The sequence below is a fragment of the Clarias gariepinus genome, chromosome 3 (assembly GCF_024256425.1).
Source record: "Clarias gariepinus isolate MV-2021 ecotype Netherlands chromosome 3, CGAR_prim_01v2, whole genome shotgun sequence".
Taxonomy (NCBI): Eukaryota; Metazoa; Chordata; class Actinopteri; order Siluriformes; family Clariidae; genus Clarias; species Clarias gariepinus.
Genome location: NC_071102.1, coordinates 33036779 through 33059721, shown reverse-complemented (window position 1 = coordinate 33059721; position 22943 = coordinate 33036779). Strand labels below are relative to the sequence as shown.

Sequence of the window (22943 nt, the reverse complement as noted above, 5' to 3'; positions counted from 1 at the left end):
AATAAAGAAATTACGGCTGAACGAATGAAACAGTTCATAATGTATTCACCCACTCTGTGTCTTCACTGGCCTGTCTGTATGGTTGTCAATCTGGGAGCTCATCAGAGGGTACTGAGTGTGTGTTTCAGGACTGGACTTACTGGCAAATCACAGAAAAAAAGTAGGCAAGAAGGTAATATGTGTATAAGATAAACGCAAGTTACTTTGGATAAGGGTGTCCGCTAAATGCTGTAAATGTGGACAGAGAGAGAGAGCGCGATGCTTTATTTATCCTAAAGAAAAGTCCAAACATCCAGTAGCTCAGAGAAAAAAAGAAGCAGAACAGGTTTGTAGTTTGTTGATTGTGCAATATAGGGCAAAAAGTCAGGAGACGTGTCGTTCATGTGGGAGATGACTAATGGTAGTGCAACGCTAAATTACAGGAGTAACATAAAGTGAGTGAGAGAAAGGCATACATGTGTGTCTGCATAATGTAAGCATTTAAACTCACCAATATAAAAAATAAAAGAAATAAATGGTTAATATAATATGGACTTGGCTGATGCAGCTGTTCTCTATTAATACCTCTCAAAATTTCAACACTGAAATTCCTACAGTTTTGTACCTGAGACTCCAATAATGAAACTGGACTTCAGATCAACTTAAACAAATCTCCTGTAATTGCATATACTAACACACCTTCTGAACTTCCAGCCTCCTAACACATAAGATGACTGCAGATCAATCCCTGCTATCTATTATCACCCAAATGAGAATGGGTTCCCTGTTGAGTCTGGTTCCTCCCGTCGTTCCAGGGAGTTTTCCTTGCCGACACGTCCTTCACTTGCTCATCAGTCAGTGGTCAAAAGTTTTGAGAATGACACAAATAGTAATTTTCACAAAGTCTACTGCGTTAGGGTTTTTGGATCTTTTTGTCAAATGTTACTCTGGTAATCTGAAGTATACTTACGGGCGATTCATAAGCACTACGATCAGTCCTGTGTCATGCCAACAGTAAAGGATCCCGAGACCATTTCTGTGTTGGGTAGAAGTGAAAAAACAACAATAATTCTAAAGTCTATGTGAATAGTTTGTGTGAATTTCTATTCTATCTGAGCTGTGTTTCTATTTCCTCAGGTTTGTTTGTGACTGCACAATGAACCCAGCTCGAACACCGTGTCCAGGCAATGCTTAAATATCTGATTTAAAGTTACAGTCAAAGTTATTAAACAGAACCTGGTGATTAGTGCTGTTTCGGTGGAAAAATTGTAAATGTGAATAATTGATCTGGTCCAAAAAAACATTTCATCACATCTTAATGCCATTTGTCGTCTTGTAAAAGACACAAAGAATATCATGTTGTTTAAATCCTCTAATTTTGTATTTAATAATCAATTAATACCAAATCAGAAATATTTTATGGGAATGTTAAATCTAATCTGCTCACATGCAGTAACATTACAGACCACTGGATGAGATAAAGGCAAGTTACTCAGAATAAGGGCGTCTGACAAATACTGTAAATGTAGAGATAGAGAGAGAGAGAGAGAGAGAGAGAGATGCTTTATGGATTCTGAAGGAAAAATCCAAACATCCAGTAGTGTTGGGAAACACTGGTCTGGGGGAGTTGGCGACACCACAATCTGTTCACATTTCCAGATTATTACTGTTTACCAGAAGAACTCTTTAACGTAACAAACCCCTCTAAACCGAATACAGAGACTTTTATTTTGTAACACAAACAACCGGAAGGTACGAAACACTTTAAGTCGCTTCCTCCAGACCGAGGTGGAAGTTTGTCAACACGGAAGTGTGAAGATGGCTCCGAGTGGACTAAAATCTGTGGTGGGGGAGAGTAAGTGCATTTATACTTCGAATCAATCACAGTTGAGTTTTGAGGAGTTAAGTGAAGACTTTCGACAGTCTGTTAGTTTGTTTAAAGCGAACATGATATTGAAGAGATGACGAGAGTTTGTGTCATTTGAAAACCTCCCGAGCGGAGCAGCGCAGCGCAGGAGGGGAAGAACTTCCGCATCAGGGCTTTAGGAAGCCGTGACTCAGTGCTTCTGCTTCTTTTTAATGAATATTAAAATAGACTGATTTGATATGATTTATAACCTTTATTTTGTGTGTAACCGCTTTATATTTCGGCGTGTGATTGTGTTTAGAGTTATGATGTTTAGGGATATGGAGTGGTTTATTTGCTGTCAGGTGAGGTCAGGTGATGAGGCGCCACATTACAGGTGACCTGAGTCCTGTGTGTGTGTGTGTGTGTGTGAGTGAGAGAGAGAGAGAGAGAGAGCTTCTAACTCAGGAACCCCACCTACGCTCTTACTGCATACAAAATATTAACACCCACAGCTTTCACACCCAGGCTTTATAGTCTGAATCTGAAACACACTACAATGTTTTTAGTCTGATTAAAGTCTTATTAAAAAATAAATCAATTAAGGAAGATCAACAATAATACTAAGAAATAAGTATTAAAATATTGCTTAGATTAAAACATAAGATTCAGTTAATTTATGATTGAAAATAAGAATATAAATAAATAAGTAATATTAAAAAAGACATTAAATATTTTCATTTTAAACACAGTGTATTTATGTATGTATGTTTGTATTTTATGGTATTAATAATAATAATTATATAATTAGAAATGAATAATATTATGTCATGTTTTATTTTTGAATGCCTTTTTTAAATTAATCTATAACATGTTATATGTAATTATTCTTATTTTTTAAATACAAAGCAAAACAAATACAAAGCAAAATATCAAGTCATATATAGCAAATCATTATATAATGATTTTCTATACATGATTTCATGTAAATGATGTTACTATATACTGTGTGTGTGTATGTATGTGTGTGTATATATATATATATATATATATATATATATATATATATATATATATATATAGAGAGAGAGAGAGAGAGAGAAATAAATAAATAACAACCAAATAACAATTTGCCAACATTAAGGAAATAAATGTCCTAATAAATCTAAACCAGCCTAATAATGAGCACTTCAAATCAGGAGTCAGGACAGATTATCAGCATTAGGAGGCAGAAAAAACCTTTACTCTGACTGATGGATCCTAAACTTACCAGATCCTCCACCGAGCTCTCTCTCTCTCTCTCTCTCTCTCTTTCTGATGCACCCATACATGCTCCTTAACTGAGCTGATACGCACATCACTTCATACAGTACTTCGGCTTTAAGTGATTGATCACTGCAGTTGTACATATGTACACTTGAATACATTACATTATACATGAGGAAAAGTCACACGTGCAAAAAAATTGAACACACATTAAGACATTTTTTTTGCTCCTCATGATTTTGCTCATTCTGTTATACGCGTATGTCGAGTAAAAGTAATCGGATTATAGTTGTTCCACATCTGTGTAAAAACTGAATATCATCATGACCCATTCTTTCTTTACCAGATAGTGTTCCTTGTGACATCGTGACTTCCACTTCTTGTAGATCATCTCTGCAACACTTCCTTACATGCTTTGCTCTCCTTGTTGTTATAAATGTTGCAGTAAGTAACAGGAAATGAATCTGCATTAATGCTTTCCCTATTTTTTCCGATTTATTACATTTTTTTAAAGAAATCATCAACGGAGTCCTGAAGACTGTGAGGAAAGATGGAGAGTGGAAGGTAACAGTGCTGACAGACAGATATTAAACCTAGTATTAGTCATGTTCATCAGTCACTTGCAGTCTAAATCGTGTTTTTCTCATTCTCAGGTGCTTATTGTTGATCACATGAGCATGCGGATTCTTTCCTCCTGCTGCAAGATGTCCGACATCATGGCCGAAGGTGTTACCAGTGAGTAAAGTTCTCCTGATGATCTTTTACTCCTTCATCTTGCTGGTTTCTCTGAAACTCTGCTCTAAGTCTCAGACATTATCTTCACAGCTACCTCTCCAGTTCTCTATCACACCTTTCCTTCTTTTTCTTTCTATGTTCAGTTTTATTTTAAAGGCAGCTTCTGATATATTTTGTCTTGAGTCAGGATGTTTAACATGTAACATAGTAACTAGGCATTTCTTTTCTTATTGACAATATTATATCCTATATATACAGTATATATATAATCGACAGGCCTAATATTAATTCACTTTAATATATATACAGCCTCATTTTAGAATTATTGCACTGTGACTTTTTTTTTTTTTTTTTTTTACTCTTTAAAAGGAAAATATGAAGCAACATTTGCTCAAGAGTTTTGCACAGTTGTACGTGTGTATCTGTCTATATGTCTATATGCAGTACCAGTTTGGACACACCTTCTGATTTAATGTGTTTTTCTTAATTTTTTTAGTTTTTGACATGTATAATAATATTGTGATGTTATGTACAATATTATTATGTATAATAATAATGAAGACACTGAACTTTTTAAAGAACAAGTATGGAATTATGCACTCAACAAAAATGTGTTAAGTAACCCAGAATATGTTAAGATTTTTGATTCTTAAAGTTTTTGCAAAGTCTTTGACGAGAGCTTTGTACACTCTAGTCAGCCTCATGAGGTCGTCACCTGGAATAGTTTTCCAACAACACAGGTGTTAAATTTAAAACCTCTTCCTGGTTGTTCAACATATTTTTTGTTTAATACATAATTCCATACATAGTTTGGATGCCCTTAGTATTAATGTATAAAGTAAAAAAAAAAAAAAACAACACTGAAGGAGAAGGTGTATCCAAACTTTTGGTGTGTGTACTGTGTGTGTGTGTGTGTGTGTGTGTACGTGTAAAAAAACAGGACAAACTTAAAATGAGCAAAAGGAGTAATAGTGCAATCATCTTATACTGACTTATACTATACTATATACACAAACACACACACGCACGCATTTTAAATTAGTCTTTTTTTAATTTATTTAAAAAGAGTTAATATATAGATAAATGTTTGAAATTATGGAAAAAGTCTGGAAATCAATGTGAATGTTTTTTTTCTTCTTTCTCTTGAATATGCCGTGTACGCATATATCCAATGTTTTTTAAACAAATAAGTAAATAAATATATAAAAGAATTTAAATAAATGAAATTAAATGAATAAATGATTGGTTATAGTATAATAGCACTAATAATCGAGCACTAAAATTGTATGTGTTAAAATAATTGACTTAAACTACTGTATGTAGAAACTGGTTATATTAATTATTCTTATTACGTTTTATCATCTATAATAAATTCATTTAATTGGAGTAGTAAATCAAATAAGATTTAAAGGCGATTCAAGTCTTTATTTCATTGTTCTTTCTCTGTCGTTCCCTTCATGCTTCCTGTTCTGTCTTTTCTTTCCTGCACTTTGTCGTCTTGTATCAACACTGTTTGCACAATACCGTCTGGTTTCTGTTTCTCTCAGTCGTGGAGGACATTAACAAGCGGCGCGAGCCGATCTCTAGTCTGGAGGCCATCTACCTCATCTCTCCTGTGCCAAAGGCATGTGCTCTTCATTCTCCATTCACAGTGCAGAATAATTGTGTAATACAGAAACTATTCATGTCCTCTTTATCATCATTCTCTCACTGTTTTTTATCTCCCTGCAGTCTGTTCACGCTCTGATCAACGACTTTAAGGATACGGCTTTCACCTACAAGGCTGCACACATCTTCTTCACAGACAGTAAGACCACAAAAGTCTGCATTTTTAAATTTCTTTTGCCGCAGTGTTCCTGAATTCTCGGTCCTGATTAGTCAGAAGGTGTTGATCGATTTGATGATATTTCCTCCCGCAGTTTAAATCCTGTGTTTATCGCGTAACATTATCAATTCTATAATAATGGTCCATTCACAGGGACCCGAATGGCCACATAACCTGACTTTTAATAACAAGGAGAGGATGTGGATGGAGTCTCCAGTGTCAGGCTTGTTCTGCTTTAAAGTTTTTCCTTTAGAGCTTAGTGGAAATTCAACAACATTTTACTGGAAATCTGTAAAAATAGATCATATCGAACTTTAATTTATAATTGTAAGTGCTGCTGTGGTGTAAGAGAACTCGAGAGCTATGGAATTAAATTGATCTTTTATCGATTTATTTAATTAGTTGTCTAGATGGATCAGTTTTCAATTCAAATTCAATTCACACCTTTTAAACTATTTAAGTTAGTTTTTATAGATTAATTTCTCTAAAATTGACGAATTCCTTAAGAATTGTACCTTGGTTTTTGCAGAAAATCAAACCACTTCCATCTTCGGAATTTTTTGAGACTATCGCTTCATCTTTTAAGTTTATGTTTGGTTGGTGCGATACTGCTCCCTACTGGACTGGAGTGTGGCACAATAGACAGCAACACTAGTTACACAGAATTTCAATGCATACTAGTCACACTTCACGCTGCAATTTTCTTATTTTCTTATATAATGCCACACCCTGTCATGTATTACTTCTTACATAATCATCAGATTGTTAGTGATTTTCAGTCTCACAGATCTGTTTCCTATCCTGATCTTTAGCATGTCCAGACGGCCTCTTTGCCGAAATCGGGAGGTCAAGAGTCTCAAAAGTCATCAAGACGCTGAAGGAAATTAACGTAGCGTTCTTACCGTACGAAGCCCAGGTGTGATTTCCCTTTCTTCTCACTTTACAGACATACGTTCGCTGTTCTGCAGCATCCAAATTTTTCCAAATAAGTAAATGTTCTAGATTTCACCTTTAATGTAATGCAAAATCCTCACGTATCTCTTAAACACAATTTGTACAAAAAAAATATATAATTTGGCTCTATTCATTCTACAGTCTTATCTTTAAACTGTAGGTCCCGCCCACATACTGTGTTTTAGACAAGTCTAGTTATGTCAGTCTTTTCGTTTTTTCGGCTGTAATAGATATTTTTGTGCTGTCTGTGTGTGTGATTGTTTGCTTGTAGGTGTTTTCCTTGGATGATCCCAGTTCACTGCACTCGTTCTACAGCCCCACTCGGAAGAACATGGACGAGCAGACCAAAATGATGGAGTGTATTGCAGAACAGATCGCAACGCTGTGTGACACGCTGAAGGAATATCCGGCAATCCGTTACCGCCAGTACGTACCTGCTCTGTTCCTACATCGCTGCATCTTTTCATCCTAATTAATTCAGATGTTGAAGTATCTTTTTGAATTATTACAAAATAAAATAAGACACAGATCATTTTTTTGAACCATTTTCCTGCATAAATTGACGAAAGAACAAACGAGATCTTAATATTTTCTGATGTTTATAATATATTGGTACAGTGGAACCTTGGATTGTGATTACACCTGAGCCAATGGTTCTTCTCTCCCTCGTGCTGTGGGATTGTTGGTAATCGTCTCTCATGCTTAGTCTCAGAGTGCGTGCGTCACTTGTATAGTCAACATTCATGCATGTGTGCACAGCTAACTATAACATTGTGACCACGTGTGTGTGAGCTGGCGTAAAGCAAAAGCTAGTGCAATTAGAGAAGTTCCTTGTGAAAGACAGAGCAGTGTTTTTGGCAGTGTGCGCGTAAGTCATCCTACACGGTACTGAAACTAAATAGAGATTTTTATGTGGGGCAAAATGAAGTCATGCATTAAAACCCTTTAAAATCATCTTCTAACATTTATAGACAAAGATTTTTGTCATTTAAAATCTCATCTATTCCTCAGTAGCTGTTTTCCATGGACATTGTGTACATGTACTGCTTTATCATCTGGAAAAATTTGTTTCGTGCTCAGAGCATTTAATCATAACTTGCAAAAAGTGGTTCTGCCCGCTGTAAAGTTTTAATCTGCTAAAGAAATAACAGAAGTAGTTTTTTTTCCCTATCCACATGTTGAGGTTGGGTTAGGATTCCCATCTTTTCCGATAAATCCCGCCTTCTACATTTATGATTGGTCACAAAAAATCGGTCTCATCTCTGATTGGTTAAATGCTTTACTGTGTATGAAATCGGAGCTCCTTCAGCCAGAGACATAAAAGTAAAGACAGGTGGGACAGAGAGCAGTTGCTCTCATGTTGTTTACTGAACAATCAGTGTTTTACATGGATAATATTTATAAATTAAATGGATTATCTTTCCACCTTTCGTTCCAATCAGGCTGAATAGGGTGAGACCATTCTAATGCTTTTAATTCAAATTGAGCTGTTATTCCTTAAATTAGTGGAATATTAGAGTTCATGTAAACGCACCTCATAAAAGTTGTTCTGCCAGACTCAATGTCTCATCTCTCCTCAGGGGTCCGAAGGAGACTTTTGCGCTGGCTGAGATGGTGCTGGATCGCTTGAACGCACATAAAGCAGACAACCCAAGCATGGGCGAGGTGAGACGTCAAGACTTCCTGTATCAGGTCAAACTGATCAGACACTGTCTGCATCAGCATCTGATACTATATGGTCTCCAGTGACATAATTTGAATCCATGTAAATTGTGAAATTAAGCTTTTATTTTCTAAATGCATCTTCTGTGTCTTATTAAATTTACAGGGCGATTCACTTGAAAGAGGTTCTGAATATTCTGTAATAACTCTCTCCAGGAAAAAACAATATGAACTAAACAACATACAATGTGCTCCACGGTATATGGAGCTTCAAACACTCCATGATGCCCCTAAGGCGAATCGATATGGTAGGCGCCAGACATTAAAGCCATAACATAAAGCCATACTCATTCACTCAGTCCCTCGACTTCTCATCAGGATAGTGGTGTACAGTTTTGAGCAGCACATCTTCATAGTGCGAACCTGTTCAGTCACCAATTTGTTTAAGCGACGTCAGTGTGAAGGAAGTAATATTATGTTTCTGACACCATATTTCATCATCTGAAATTGCTGCTATTCCCCCTGATATCCTTGCCGATATGTTCAGGAAGATGGAGCGCCACATTAAAATGTGTCTGACTGAAAACGAAGATTACTTCCAGCATCGGATGTAATACATTTGATTACACATGCGTCAAGGTACATAGCTTTTTTTTTTTTTTTTTTTTTTGAAAAATTTATTCCGATTGCTCCATCAAGAGCAAGAGTTATTACAGAATATACAGGGCCTTTTTCGTGTGAATCACTGTGTAGTCTACGCAGTCACTTTGCCTTTATTTTCTTCTGATCTTCTTATGCTCTTTAATAGTGTTCTTTCTTCTTTTCATTTCTATTTTCCTTCTTCTTCTCAGCTGATATTTTCCTGAGCTAAAGGTGCGTATCTGAACGCGTGGCGCTTGCTTTTGCTGCCTAATTCTCTTGCTTGCCTTTCCCAGTGTGCATTTCATCTTCTTAAATGTTTGCTAAAAAAACATTCAAAAACCTTTTATTAGATGCATGCATCACATGATTTAACATTATTTTCATTGTGTTATTAGTGTATGGTGGTGTTTGTTATAAGGATTAAATCACTTGAGGTTGTGCTGTTATGTAGGAAAACAATCAACACCGGGACGATGTGATGAGTTAATGTGACCACTAGCAAGTTGATTATGTTTTACAAACAGCACATCTTCTAATGTTTTTTTCCTTTTACACCACAGCAGTTTGCCAATTGTTTCCTTTTTTGTCGCGGAATATCCAGTGAGTTCCTGTTATTTATAACATAAAAGCAGCCATGAACAGTACTTCACTTAGTTGCTTTTCTTTTCTTTTTCTTCTCTATTTAGATTTTTTTAGACAAAAAAATAATAATAATAATAATAATAATAATAATAATAAACATAGCTATATAATAATAATAAACATCTGACTTAAAAAGTTTTCTGTGCTTGTAACTGTAATAAAAGCCATCACTGAAGACTTTTGTAAATTCTCACTACCAAAATCTTTACCAAATGAACTATTATACATTGTGTGTTGTGAAATAATAACACATTTCAGTAGGGATGGGAATCACCAATCACTACCTGATATATTATCACAATACCTAGGTACCAGTGTAAATGTAAAAACCTAAAAAAGTTTATTTTGGAGTCAGTGTGGTGATGTATGAATCAGCACACAAAAGTATCACATAATTCATCACTGAATACATCTTTTCCACCTGTTATACATTTTAATATATCAGTATATTGTTTGCTTGGATGTAACGTTAGAAAGAGAACGGGACAGGACAATAATCCCGTGATTAGCATTACATCATCCAGAGCTGCTCCTGCTCCATGACCAATCAGAGTCAGTTATTTGATGCCACTGGGATATAAATGCAGATGAATCTCCGGACCAGCATATGTCTTGCTGATAATGTAGATGACGTTTGGCGTGTTGGTTTTACCATGTGTTTGATGGCAGGGCACGGATAAAGCGCGCTCCCAGCTGCTGATCGTGGATCGTGGCTATGACCCCATCTCTCCCATCCTACATGAGCTCACCTTTCAGGCTATGGTCTACGACATGCTGAACGTTGAGCAGGACATCTACAAGTAAGTGATGATGGGTTCTGAAAAAAAAATTACAACCCAGGATGTTATAACGCCTACTGAAATAATGGGGGCAACTAAAATTAGAATCTAAAATAGAGTAACAGTGTGGAGCTAAAAGGAGCTTCATGCATAAAAGAGTAAATACTACAGCACTTAACCGTGTCGAAGTTTACCAACATTCCTTTGAAGATCATATAATAATAATAATCATGAACAGGTGAACATCATCTATAACATTTATGTCCTCTTTCTCTGGTTGGCTGCAGGTACGAAACAACAGGGCTCGGGGAAAACAAGACCAAGGAGGTTCTGCTAGATGAGGATGATGAGCTCTGGGTGCAGCTCAGACACATGCATATCGCTGATGTCACCAAGTAAGAACGTCTTTCTCTCACATTCTCTTATACACACTTCTTCACCAGAGTTCACACTGCTGTAACCACTGATTATTTAGTTTCTGTGCTAAAATAAAACCCTCGTCTGTTTTCAGGAAAGTGACCGAGCTCCTGCGTACCTTTTGTGAAAGTAAGAGGATGAACACAGACAAGGTACAGAGTGTGTTCGTTTTCCTTTTTCCCCCTCCAGGTTGCATGGAAGGGAATAAAACCACATTGCATCCCTTTAAACATGTTTTATATGGATCATGTTTGAGAATCACAGATCGATCGTTTTATTAACCTTATCATTTCATAGCAGATTTAGGGGAATTGTTGAATATCAAATTAGATTTTTTCATAGCAAATCCGATGATATTGTTAAATACTGAATTATGTGTTTTGAATCATATTGTAGTAGATTCAGTGCTTTAAGTATTGAGTCAGTTCTCTTAGAACTGAATTGTTTCATAGCAGATTTAGTGGTACTATCATTTACTGAATCATCATATGAATCAAATCGGTCAAGTCATGTAGGCTTTTGTTGTCATTTTAACCATATACATTTTAGTACACAGTGAAACAAAACAACGGTCCTCCAGGACCATGGTGCTACATACAACATAAATTTAACAACATAAATTACCAAAACTAATTAGCTAACTAAGAAACCTAATTAGCTGACTAGCTGAAACAAGACAGATTAAAGTTTAAAAGATTAACAGACGTTCTATACAAAAGAGACAACGTGAAGTGCACGTGCAAATGTGCAAACGAGCGACAAAGTGACAACATGACACATTTCAATACTTCGTGGTGATGAGGTAATGAGTTAAGATACTGGAAGATGAAACAATAAACAGTAAACATTCCTTAAAAGTAAAGGCGAAGATGGATAGAAAGGAGTTTTGTGCAAATAACAAGTAATAAATAATTTTGACTGCATCACTAAATCTGAAGCGAATGCTGGCCAACCTGCGCCTACGTTGGGTGGCTGTTTAAAGCTTGTTTATGTTAGTGGAAAGCCAAGTGAAGCGAGAAGGAAAATAAATTAAGAAATAAAATCATTGCTTAAAAAGCAGGCGGAGCTTAATTAATTAACTTTAAGTGTGGTTTAATGTCTATTTCATATTTTACAAAATTTACATATCTTTTCTAAATGTTTCAATTGTTTTTATATGCAAAAATATGATTATAGTGTGGGATTCGAATTGCTCCATGGCAGATAAAGTGGTACCATTAATTATGAAATTATTTAACATATGAATTGATTCATATCTTAGCAGATTCAGTGCTATCGTTTTGTTGCATTTATAGATGTTATCGTATGGTATGAAAGCTTTGGAGAATTACGCATCTACCTGTTATACAGCTTTAGGATTCTCGGCATAGTGTATAACACTGTGATTATATAACATAACATAAGATTCAGAGCTTGGTCGACTGCATGGTTCATCTTTGTCTTTTTATTTATTTCTTTATTTTTTTATTTTTGTTCAGGCCAATCTGAAAGATCTGTCTCAGATGCTAAAGAAAATGCCGCAGTACCAGAAAGAGCTGAGTCTGGTCAGTGTTGTGTATCACAGTACTTGTGCATGTGTGTGTGTCTCTCTGTGTGTGTGTGTGTGTGTGTGTGTGTGTGTGTGTTAGTGAGTGTATTAATGTGTGTGTGTGTGTGTGTGTGTTAGTGAGTGTATTAATGTGTGTGTGTGTGTGTGTGTGTGTGTGTGTGTGTGTGTGTATTAATGAGTGTATTTCTTTTTTTTTTTTCTGCAGTACTCCACTCATCTGAACCTGGCTGATGCCTGCATGAAGAAATTCAAAGCTAATCTGGAAAAACTGTGTGAGGTGGAGCAGGTTAGTCCAGGTTGCTGTGTTCTGTGACTCTGAGAATGCTTTTTGTCTCCTAAACTGAAGAAATCAAATGTCTTCATTCTTTTACCAGATTAGCTTATTTTTGGAAAAGATTAGCGGTAACTACTAATACAGTAACAACAATAAATATTTTTTAGCGGTCCAGATTATCTACCTTTTTTGTGACTACTGGTTTACACAATGTAATACGTAGTTAGCCTTTGTTTTAGTTGCTTATTTAGCCTAATAGTTAGCCAGCAAGCTTTCTACCAAATTTGTCTACTATTTTACACAATAAAATGCTTGGTTTAATGAATAACTTACTTGCTAACAACATCTGATATTGCTTTACAACACTGATATTATAATGTTAGCTAGCTTGTTATCTAAATTGGCTTTTAAATAATACATTGTAATAGTTAGTCTATGTAGCTAACTTGCTAACAGTCTGTCTCTGGTTTATACATTACGTTAGACTGATTTTCACTGACTAGCAAACAGACTACTAAACTTTGTTATAAAATAGTCTAGTTAATTTCAGATAACTTGATTTTTGCACAGTATAATTTTTTCCCCCTTTTTTAGTTAGCTAGCTAGTTAGCAGCTTGGCTACTGGTTTGTACCACACCATAAAATAGCAAAATGTGGCTGCTTTAATTTATAACAGTGTGAATTGTAAATATATGAATACACTCCTCAGATAAATGTTAAGGTGACCTGCTAGTGACCTGGCTATTACTTTTTAACAATAAACAATTTACTAGCCTAAGTGTAGCTTGGCAGCAACCTGGATACTAGTACTGTTTACGCAATATTTAGCATTTTATCAGCTAGATTGATGCCCAGATTGGTGGCTGTCTTTTCAACACAGTATAATTTATCTATAATAAATTAGCTATGACTTACTAGTGGCCTGAATATTGCAGTTACACAATAGAATAGGTAACATCATATAGTGTTTAGCTTTATGCTTAGCTACTTCATATAATATAATAACTTTAATATTATCCACTGTAGCTTATCAACTTGGCTCCTAGTTTACACAATATAATAATTAGCTTTCTTGTTAGTGATCTGGCTGCTGGTTTTAATTTCACACCATATTTCTCAGTGCCTAATGTTAGCTAACTGACTAGTGACAGGTATTTGGCCACAATATAATTGAGAGATTACAGCAAACTGTAAAAAATAATAGTTTGTGTTATATTGGACAACTTTCTAGTAACCATGACTCGATGCTTATTTTAGCTTTATGCTTAGATAACCTTCTAGCTTCCTGGCTACGAATCATACAGTATAATAACTTTTTTTTTTTGTATCCGAACAAGCGTAGTGTTTAAAACAAAAGCAAAGTAAATGTTTATGTATCAGTGTGTGTATCTAGCAACAGGATCTAGCAGTGCTGTTTAAACCTCACTGTGGTTTTGACAAATTTGTGTGGAAGGCGCTTTGTTTTCCCTCCACTGAGCATGTCTGTCTATTATTTGTACTGTAAAGTCGTGGCCAAAAGTTTTGAGGCTTACATAAATATTGGAAAAGTTGCTGTTTTAGTTTTTATAATGGCAATTTGCATATACTCCAGAATGTTATGAAGAGTGATCAGATAAATTGCATAGTCCTTCTTCGCCATGAAAATTAACTGCATTTTATTGCTGTCATTAAAGGACCTGCTGAGATCATTTCAGTAATCGTCTTGTTAACTCAGGTGAGAATGTTGACGAGCACAAGGCTGGAGATCATTATGTCAGGCTGATTGGGTTAGAATGGCAGACTTGACATGTTAAAAGGAGGGTGATGCTTGAAATCATTGTTCTTCCATTGTTAACCATGGTGACCTGCAAAGAAACACGTGCAGCCATCATTGCATTGCATAAAAATGGCTTCACAGGCAAGGATATTGTGGATACTAAGATTGCACCTAAATCAACAATTTATAGGATCATCAAAAACTTCAAGGAAAGAGGTTAAATTCTTGTTAAGAGGGCTTCAGGGCGTCCAAGAAAGTCCCGCAAGCGCCAGGATCGTCTCCTAAAGAGGATTCAGCTGCGAGATCGGAGTGCCACCAGTGCAGAGCTTGTTCAGGAACGGCAGCAGGCAGGTGTGAGCGCATCTGCACGCACAGTAAGGCGAAGACTTTTGGAAGATGGCCTGGTGTCAAGAAGGGCAGCAAAGAAGTCACTTCTCTCCAAAAAAAACATCAGGGACAGATTGATCTTCTGCAGAAAGTATGGTGAATGGACTGCTGAGGACTGGAACAACGTCATATTCTCAGATGAAGCCTCTTTCCGATTGTTTGGGGCATCTGGAAAAAGGCTTGTCCGGAGAAGAAAAGGTGAGCGCTGCCATCAGTCCTGTGTCATGCCAACAGTAAAGCATCCTGAGACCATTCATGTGTGGAGTTGCTTCTTATCCAAGGGAGTGGGCTCACTCACAATTTTGCCTCAAAACACAGCCATGAATAAAGAATGGTACCAAAACACCCTCCAACAGCAACTTCTTCCAACAATTCAACAACAGTTTGGTAAAGAACAATGCATTTTCCAGCACGATGGAGCACCGTGCCATAAGGCAAAAGTGATAACTAAGTGGCTCGGGGACCAAAACGTTGAAATTTTGGGTCCCTGGCCTGGAAACTCTCCAGATCTTAATCCCGTTGAGAACTTGTGGTCAGTCCTCAAGAGGCAGGTGGACAAACAAAAACCCACTAATTCTGACAAACTCCAGGAAGTGATTATGGAAGAATGGGTTGCTATCAGTCAGGATTTGGCCCAGAAGTTGATTGAGAGCATGCCCAGTCGAATTGCAGAGGTCCTGAAAAAGTTTGCATAAACTCTTTGCAATTGTCTATAAAAGCCTTTGAAACATATGAAGTGCTTGTAATTATATTTTAGTACATTACAGAAACAACTGAAACAAAGATCTAAAAGCAGTTTAGCAGCAAACTTTGTGAAAACGAATATTTGTGTCATTCTCAAAACTTTTGGCCCTGACTGTACGGACAGTTCATGATGTGGGTGTGTTTTTGTCTGTTCAGGATCTAGCCATGGGCTCCAACTCAGAGGGCGAGCCACTTAAAGACGCCATGAAGAACATCGTTCCTGTCCTGCTGAACGCGGAGATTCAGCCCTACGACAAAATCCGCATCATTCTGCTGTACATCTTCTACAAGAAAAAGGGTACGGCTTCCTGTGGCTTCACCGAGGTGTTAAAGCGCTGAAGACACTGCACTATTTAAACAAACGCACACATGCACACGCACCCGTTCACTCACTCATTCACACTCTCTCTTACTCTAAGGGTGTGAGCAAAAAAAGGTTTTAAAAGTTTTGCCACCCTGACTCAAACTCTTAATACTCATAAGGTTTGAGCTCACTAAAAAGAATTTGTTTTTACCTTATTATTTATTAAAATCAAATATCAATCTATCAAAATAAATGATGTGAATGGAATCAGGTTATTATTGTGTAGATTACATCAGTAGGTTACAGATTAAGGAAGTTCTTGCTATAAATATTAAGTATTAATTTGTTTGGCGATTTATAATAAAGATGCAGTATGCATTTCGTAAAAGGGGTTCTAGACAATAATAATGATGATGATAATGTTTTTCTATTTCCCCACTTCAGGCCTTTGTTTTTGTTTTTTCTGGCCTTAAAATTGGCTCAATCCCACACAGTTTTACGTATACAAAGTTTCACGGCATGAAATAATTTCATCAGGGCTAGACTGGGACCAAAAATGTCCCTGGCATTTTTGGCCATGGCGGCTCACCATGACTATTTAAACAATATGCTGAGGCATATGACACATCAAAGGATATATACGTTTACTGTTTTGTTTCAAACAATAAACCACAGTAACCTGCATGGAAGCGAATAACCTTGGTAAAATTATTATTATCGTTATTATACAGTCTTTTATAAGCAATTCTCTCTCTGAAACACACTCACACACACACACACACGTAAGTGACCGCCAGCCTAGCAAGGATGAAGTTCTGCACAAAACTCATAGTCTACTATTAAATGTTTTTAAGTCTGACTGCAATAATTTGAGCATTTGCACAGTGTTAGCCTACAAATCCTCTAGATAGCTTACTATTTAGTGAAGATGTAGGCTACACATAACATTTTCATTGTTAATTCCATGGGCTATTATCATTCTGCGTGTGTGTAGGCCTACGTGTGTCTACCTAGAAATCCTATAGTCAGCCTTGTCATTTATATAACTCTGGGGGTTTATTTGTTGTACTGCGTGAAGATTGACAACAATTTCGATAAATCGTGACAGACGTAAGACCACTCGTTAGTTTGATGTGAAAGGCAATGTAGCCTTGCCTAATTGGCAGACGATTCATTTGCGAGTAGCAGCTAGGTAGGCTAGTGGTGCAGGTTGTCGACAAACACTCAAATGCATGAGTGACACACACACACACACCACAAAAAAGGCCTCTATCTTCCCTACATAAATGTCCCTCCCTTCACTTAGCCAACATTTCATCTGCTTTTTACCGGACTCGTAGCTTTTCTTAAGCCTTCCTCAATCTGTCCCTGCTGGGTCACGTCTCTTACCACCTCATCCTCCTCCGAAACAATTTTAATAGCTACTCCTTCTTCATCGGTGTAACTAACGTTGCAGTTACTCTGTTCTACACTCCCTTGTGCCGCACCGGCAGTCTGAGCACTCTGGACTGCCTCTGCACTGTTGCTAGATGTTGATGGCCCTACTGTACACCAGCAGCTGCAATTGAACTTGTGGTGGTGGCAAACATTTCTGTGATTTTCACACATTTTGCTGCTTCCACTTGTATGCTTTTGCGTCTTTTCTCCCGCAGCTTCTCTGCTCTTTTCTGGTTTATCCATTGTTATAGACGGACTCATCTCAAACTCCGGTCGAACTCTACAGTAAATAGAAAATTTTGTCAAGGGGAGATGAGGGCTCCCGTTGCGGTAATAAATAAATTGGCCTAATAAACTTTTTAAAAATATTAAATTATGACTGACAGCCCCAGCCCAAAAATGTGCGTCGGTCCGGCGGGCATTGCCCGATATGCCCTATGGTCAGTCCAGGCCTGTCGGGCATGAAAACCTATACAGATGTAAGAAAATCTGAGATGATCTGATCGTTTTTTTAAAATACAACACTTTGCAGACTCAGATAAATGGAAATAAAACCGAAAATATATTTTTGTAATTCCTTTTGGTACGCGTCCACCCCCCGGTGGTTGGAGACCACTGCCTTTAAAAGCATAAGTAGCGGCGTGTCTTAAAATCAATTGTTTAAAAAAATTATTGCATATTTTGGAGGCCTTCAGCATAATTTTATACTGTAGAAAAAAAAATACCAACCTGGAAAGATTTTGATTTTTGGAAGGTGTGTCCAAACTTTTGACTCGTGGTGTACCTGTTTCATAAATTAATAATATTTGCAAACTAAGTGTGAACATAATGTTTTTATGTAAGGAACAGTTATAAAAACTCAAAAACAATGTCCCAGGAGTTATTTTTACTTGAATAATGTGAATAATAATTGACTACTTTTTTCTTCACCAGCAGGTCATGAAGTGTTTTATTCCTCTTGTGGATCATAATCCCTGTAAATTAACTGTGACTATAGAAATAATAACCTATTACACTGAGAGCGTTAATATACAGTAACCCTGTGATTTGAAGCTGTTCTAGTAAACTAATCAGTGCCTCGAGATTTCATCAGTACTTTGGTGTACTATTTAATAACCAATGCTGTTGTTAACACTTTACAGGCATTGCAGAAGAGAACCTCACAAAGCTCATTCAGCACGCTAACGTGCAGGAGAACAGCAACATTATCTACAACCTGCAACACCTCGGATGCCCCATCATCGCCGGCGTGAGTTTCATCTGCAGTCTCTACACCAACGTCTACTCTCCTCACTCGCCGTGTTGTGATGTAAACTTACTGTCGTGCTTTACAGGGTGCTAATGCTGGGAAATCTCTGCCCGAGAGGAAAGAGCGGACCGGAGACACGTACCAGCTCTCACGCTGGACCCCCATCCTCAAAGACGTCATGGAGGTATGAGCAGCGCTCTGTATGGCTGAGAGGAAGATGCCTGAAGTCTGGTTCGATTGTGAGAGCATATTTAAAGTGTCTCTGTGTTAAATCTTTGTTTGTTTGTTTTTTGTTTCGTCAGAACATCATCGAGGACAAGCTGGACAGGAAGCAGTGGCCGTTCCTCTCGGATCCTGCGCCCGCCGCCACCACTCCGACTGTAGTGAGGTACAAAGAATGTGTGGATTACACTGACAATTTATACACCGTTAGAGAGGCTGTAGTAGAAAATGTATCAACATCTGAGCAACAAGAGCCGAGAATTCAGCATCACTGTGTTACTGTACAAACCAAATTGTCTCTCTGAACTTCAGCAGTGCACGGTTTGGACATTGGCACAAGAACAAGGCTACAACGGAGTACCGGAGCGGCCCTCGTCTCATCGTCTTCGTCATTGGAGGTGTCGCGCACTCAGAGATGCGCTCTGCTTACGAGGTCACCCGCGCCACTGACGGCAAATGGGAGGTTCTGATTGGTGCGTTGATCGATCACCGTGTGTGTGTATATGTGTGTGTGTGTGTGTGTGTGTGTGTGTGTGTGTATGTGTGTGTGTATGTGTGTGTGTATGTGTGTGTGTATGTGTGTGTGTATGTGTGTGTGTATGTGTGTGTGTATGTGTGTGTGTATGTGTGTGTGTATGTGTGTGTGTATGTGTGTGTGTATGTGTGTGTGTATGTGTGTGTGTATGTGTGTGTGTATGTGTGTGTGTGTGTGTGTGTGTGTGTATGTGTGTATGTGTGTATGTGTATATATGTGTATATACATATACACTACCGTTCAAAAGTTTGGGGTCACTTTCTAACTCCATTATAGTTCCTGGTTTTTATTTCTTTCTACATTGTAAAGGAATGCTGAAGGTGTCCAAAAAATGCATTAATCTCCTTTGAACAGTTAATGGTGAGATGTTTCTGCTACTTATGCTCTGTAAAGACTTCATAACGCCTCTGATCTGAGGTGCTGTTAATTGGTCATTTTTCAGGCTGATAAACTTCTCGTCTGCGGCAGAGGTAGGTTTTGGTCTCGCCCTCCTGGGATGGCCTTCACGAGAGCCGGTTTCATTATGGTGCTTGACGGATTTTGCAAATGCACTTGCCAATACTGTTCTTGCAAGAACTATTACAGAAAGGCTGACCTCTGTGTCTTAAAATAACAACTAACTGTTGTTTTTCTTGTTGTTTTGTAATTATCTAATTCCATATGTGTTATTTTTATAGTTTTGAAATCCCCAGTATTGTTGTAGAATGTAGAAAATAAATCACTAAACAAAAACAAAGAAATTTGCAAGTGACCCCAAGCTTTTGAACGGTTTGTGTGTGTGTGTGTGTGTGTGTGTATATATATAATATATATTATATAATATATAATGTATATATGTATATGTTGTGGGTCTTTCGGCTGCTCCCAAGGGAGGGGCCAAGGGGTCGCCACAGTGGAGTGCCCAGTCCACTTTTTTTTGTACTTCATGAGCTGGTTTTTACAGTGCATTTCCCCTGTGCTCCAGGTTCGTCCCACATCCTGACCCCAACCGGATTTCTGAATGATCTAAAGACACTGGAGCAGCCAACGCCAAACTCTGCTTAGCAGCCAAGCCTCGAATCTTATGAAACTTTACAGAAATGTTACATGTGTTCGGTTTTATGTTTAATTAATCCTAAGTAGTAAACCGATAATTTACTGCCTTTTAAAAGGTTCCTTCTTTTTAAAAACTAATTCCGGTGAGAAGCAATGTACATATATATATATATAAGTGATATTTAAATAATTTAATAAGACATTATTAAAGATTCTGTAATTGAAAACCGAGCCATGTGAGAAGTCTGGTACGGACACTGGTGTGGACACACACACACACACACACACTCTTGGCTCAAGAAAAAAATGTGTAGCTTATAGCCTGTTGCTGATAACTTATGTTTTATTCTTATTTTATTCATACAGTATGCTCCAGATAAAGCATCACATTTTATCAGGGACTCTCTCTTTCGCTCTCTCCCTCTTTTCTTTTTTTTCATGAAATCGCAGTTTTGATCTCTGGAGCTTTTCCAGCTGATGGTTGAAGGTCAGGAAAAAACTTGCAGAATGTTGTTCTGCTGTTCTTGTTAACATTTCTGTCTTTTCCTTCTCAGTTCTTTCAAATGATATATTGATTGATAACGATAATGGAGCCTTTTTTCTGAATGTAAACCAATGCACTTTTCTCTATCTTTCTTTGTTGTAATCAGATGATGGTTATTTAGTTGGGTGGTTTTTTTCCTCATGTGTTTATGTTTAAACCTAAATAAACAGCTTTATTCAAATCACGGATGGTGCAGTTTGTTTGCATATTTTTTTTTCCAACAATATTTTTATAGATTTTTAAACAGGAATATAACAGGGTAAACATGTAATGTTTCAATCCAGATTTTATAACCCGCTTATAAACCCCATAGCACCTACCTCGCCCCTCCCTAACTCCAAACCAGTTTTACAAGCATACGAAAGGCTAGACACCGGGCATTAAACAGCCCTTATTATGCTTTTTCAAATATGATCTTTCATGCAGTGTGTCATGTAGCTGTATGTGAATATAAACTATCTGCACTATCTGTGACGCTAACAATGCAAAGTTTTTGTCTATTAAAAAAAAAAAGTCTGCTCACATTCGCCTAAACAAATCTATTTTTACTCTGTTACGGATCCACGTCACTCCGTAACATATTTAATGTCGCCCACGTTCTACGACGCGAATAACTTGCCCACCATCTTACAATTAACGTTACCACACTCTTGTTAATGTGACTGAGCATTCATGCCAGGTTCGCTTAAACACTTTAATACAAAAAATAAATAAAAAACAAAAGCACACGAAATCCTTTTTAACTGTTTATTCCCCACCATTCACCAAAACTGAACTTAACACTTGCGAAGTGGCAAGGCGCATGCGCACTTGGCGTGTGTGAATGCATTTTTTTCCCTCGGGGCTTGCCGTAGGAAGCTACTTCGCGAGTGTTAAAGGGGTCATCCAGACACATTTTTCATTAAATGGTAATATGATCTTTAGGGTTCTAATGAAAAGTTTGTAATATATTTAATTAAAAATTCTCAATGGTTGTGTAAAAAAAAAAACTTCTTTTAACTGGTAAAAACTAGCTCTGTTCTCAGCAACCTATTTCCTTTACCATGTTACCATGTTCCTTTAAATGCTTATGATCTCTGCTGAGCCCGCCCCCCCAGTTCTGTGGGGCGTGTCTTCAAAACACACGTAGGGTATAGCCACGGGAGTGTAGTCCAGTGCGGGCAATGCTTTGGACTGCATTACCCACAAAGCATTGCCCACACGGGCAGTGCTTTTTGGGTAATGCAGTCCAAACTGAAAAACGCTGGAATGTAGAGCCTAAGCCTGTTTTCTTAAGTCGTTTTTGGTTTGATTTAAGTACGGAACCTACGCGGAAGTTTGTAATATCGCCTGACAACGCAGAAATTAAAAGAATGAACATGCATCGTCTCGATTTGTCTTTCTCATCACTGCATGGACATGAATTAACGGGCTGTTACGCTGCCGCGAGCAACAACAACATAAAGCGGAGCAGCTTACTGAGAGAGATACGGACGCGATGTGTTTACTGATGTGTTTACATGACTTCTTAATCTTCGACAGACATCGTTATAAACCATCTAACGTAACAAAGGTAGGCATAATATAGTTTTCCCACTACGTACACAGTTTGCAACTACATAATCACCTTAATCCATTGTTTATTATAAACGGGCGATTAGGGATTATATAGAGACGGATGTACACAGAGAAGAAGCCATAACCATGTTTTATGAGAGTATAAGTTAACTTACACTCCGCATTCATTTTGATTATTAAAAAGGCGATCTGCAAAGAGTCATAGTAAAAGGAATTACTCACTGAGTCTGGTGAAGATGAAGCAGGAACACGAAGTTAGTACAGATCCGATTTTAGGAGCAGCATCGTAGCAAAACCTGCTTTATATTGACCCGCGTTTATAAAGCAGTCTGGTGAAAAATGATTCGTGCAAACATAAACGCATTTAGGTAGATCGGCGGGGATGTTAGCTTTAAAAACTAAATTCAGCCACTGCGTCCTCAGCGGTTCAGATGTCAGAATGACGACTGCTGTGTTCGCTATAACACCCAACAACTGTACAACACACTCGCTTAGGCGCCATTTTGCTCCAGCGGCGAAAAACAATGGCCGACAGCTTCTTCTCACTCGTGTTCTCACAGTGTCAATCAACTAGTGTAGGAGCGGCCTCTTGTGGTGTGGCGT

The 22943-nt window shown here is 37.6% G+C and overlaps 1 protein-coding gene across 1 annotated transcript; it reads left to right on the top strand.

Moving 5' to 3' along the window:
- The first annotated feature begins 1767 nt into the window (after positions 1–1767).
- stxbp2 (syntaxin binding protein 2) lies at positions 1768–20969 on the top strand. Its single transcript, XM_053492411.1, has 19 exons — positions 1768–1834; positions 3606–3655; positions 3745–3826; positions 5374–5450; positions 5558–5633; positions 6464–6567; positions 6877–7031; positions 8186–8270; positions 10221–10351; positions 10618–10725; positions 10842–10899; positions 12226–12291; positions 12502–12582; positions 15614–15755; positions 18341–18447; positions 18533–18631; positions 18750–18835; positions 18982–19142; positions 20169–20969. The coding sequence occupies exons 1-19, from the start codon at positions 1798–1800 to the stop codon at positions 20246–20248; spliced, it is 1785 nt and encodes a 594-aa protein (XP_053348386.1). The 5' UTR covers positions 1768–1797; the 3' UTR covers positions 20249–20969.
- The last annotated feature ends 1974 nt before the right edge of the window (positions 20970–22943 follow it).

What these genes read in the sequence shown, in the direction of transcription:
- stxbp2 (XM_053492411.1), top strand. Translation starts at nt 1,798, where the DNA reads ATGGCTCCGAGTGGACTAAAATCTGTGGTGGGGGAGA. An exon ending in ACAACCCAAGCATGGGCGAG is followed by an intron (nt 8,271 to 10,220) that starts GTGAGACGTCAA and finishes GTTTGATGGCAG; the next exon opens with GGCACGGATAAAGCGCGCTC. An exon ending in GATGCCCCATCATCGCCGGC is followed by an intron (nt 18,448 to 18,532) that starts GTGAGTTTCATC and finishes CGTGCTTTACAG; the next exon opens with GGTGCTAATGCTGGGAAATC.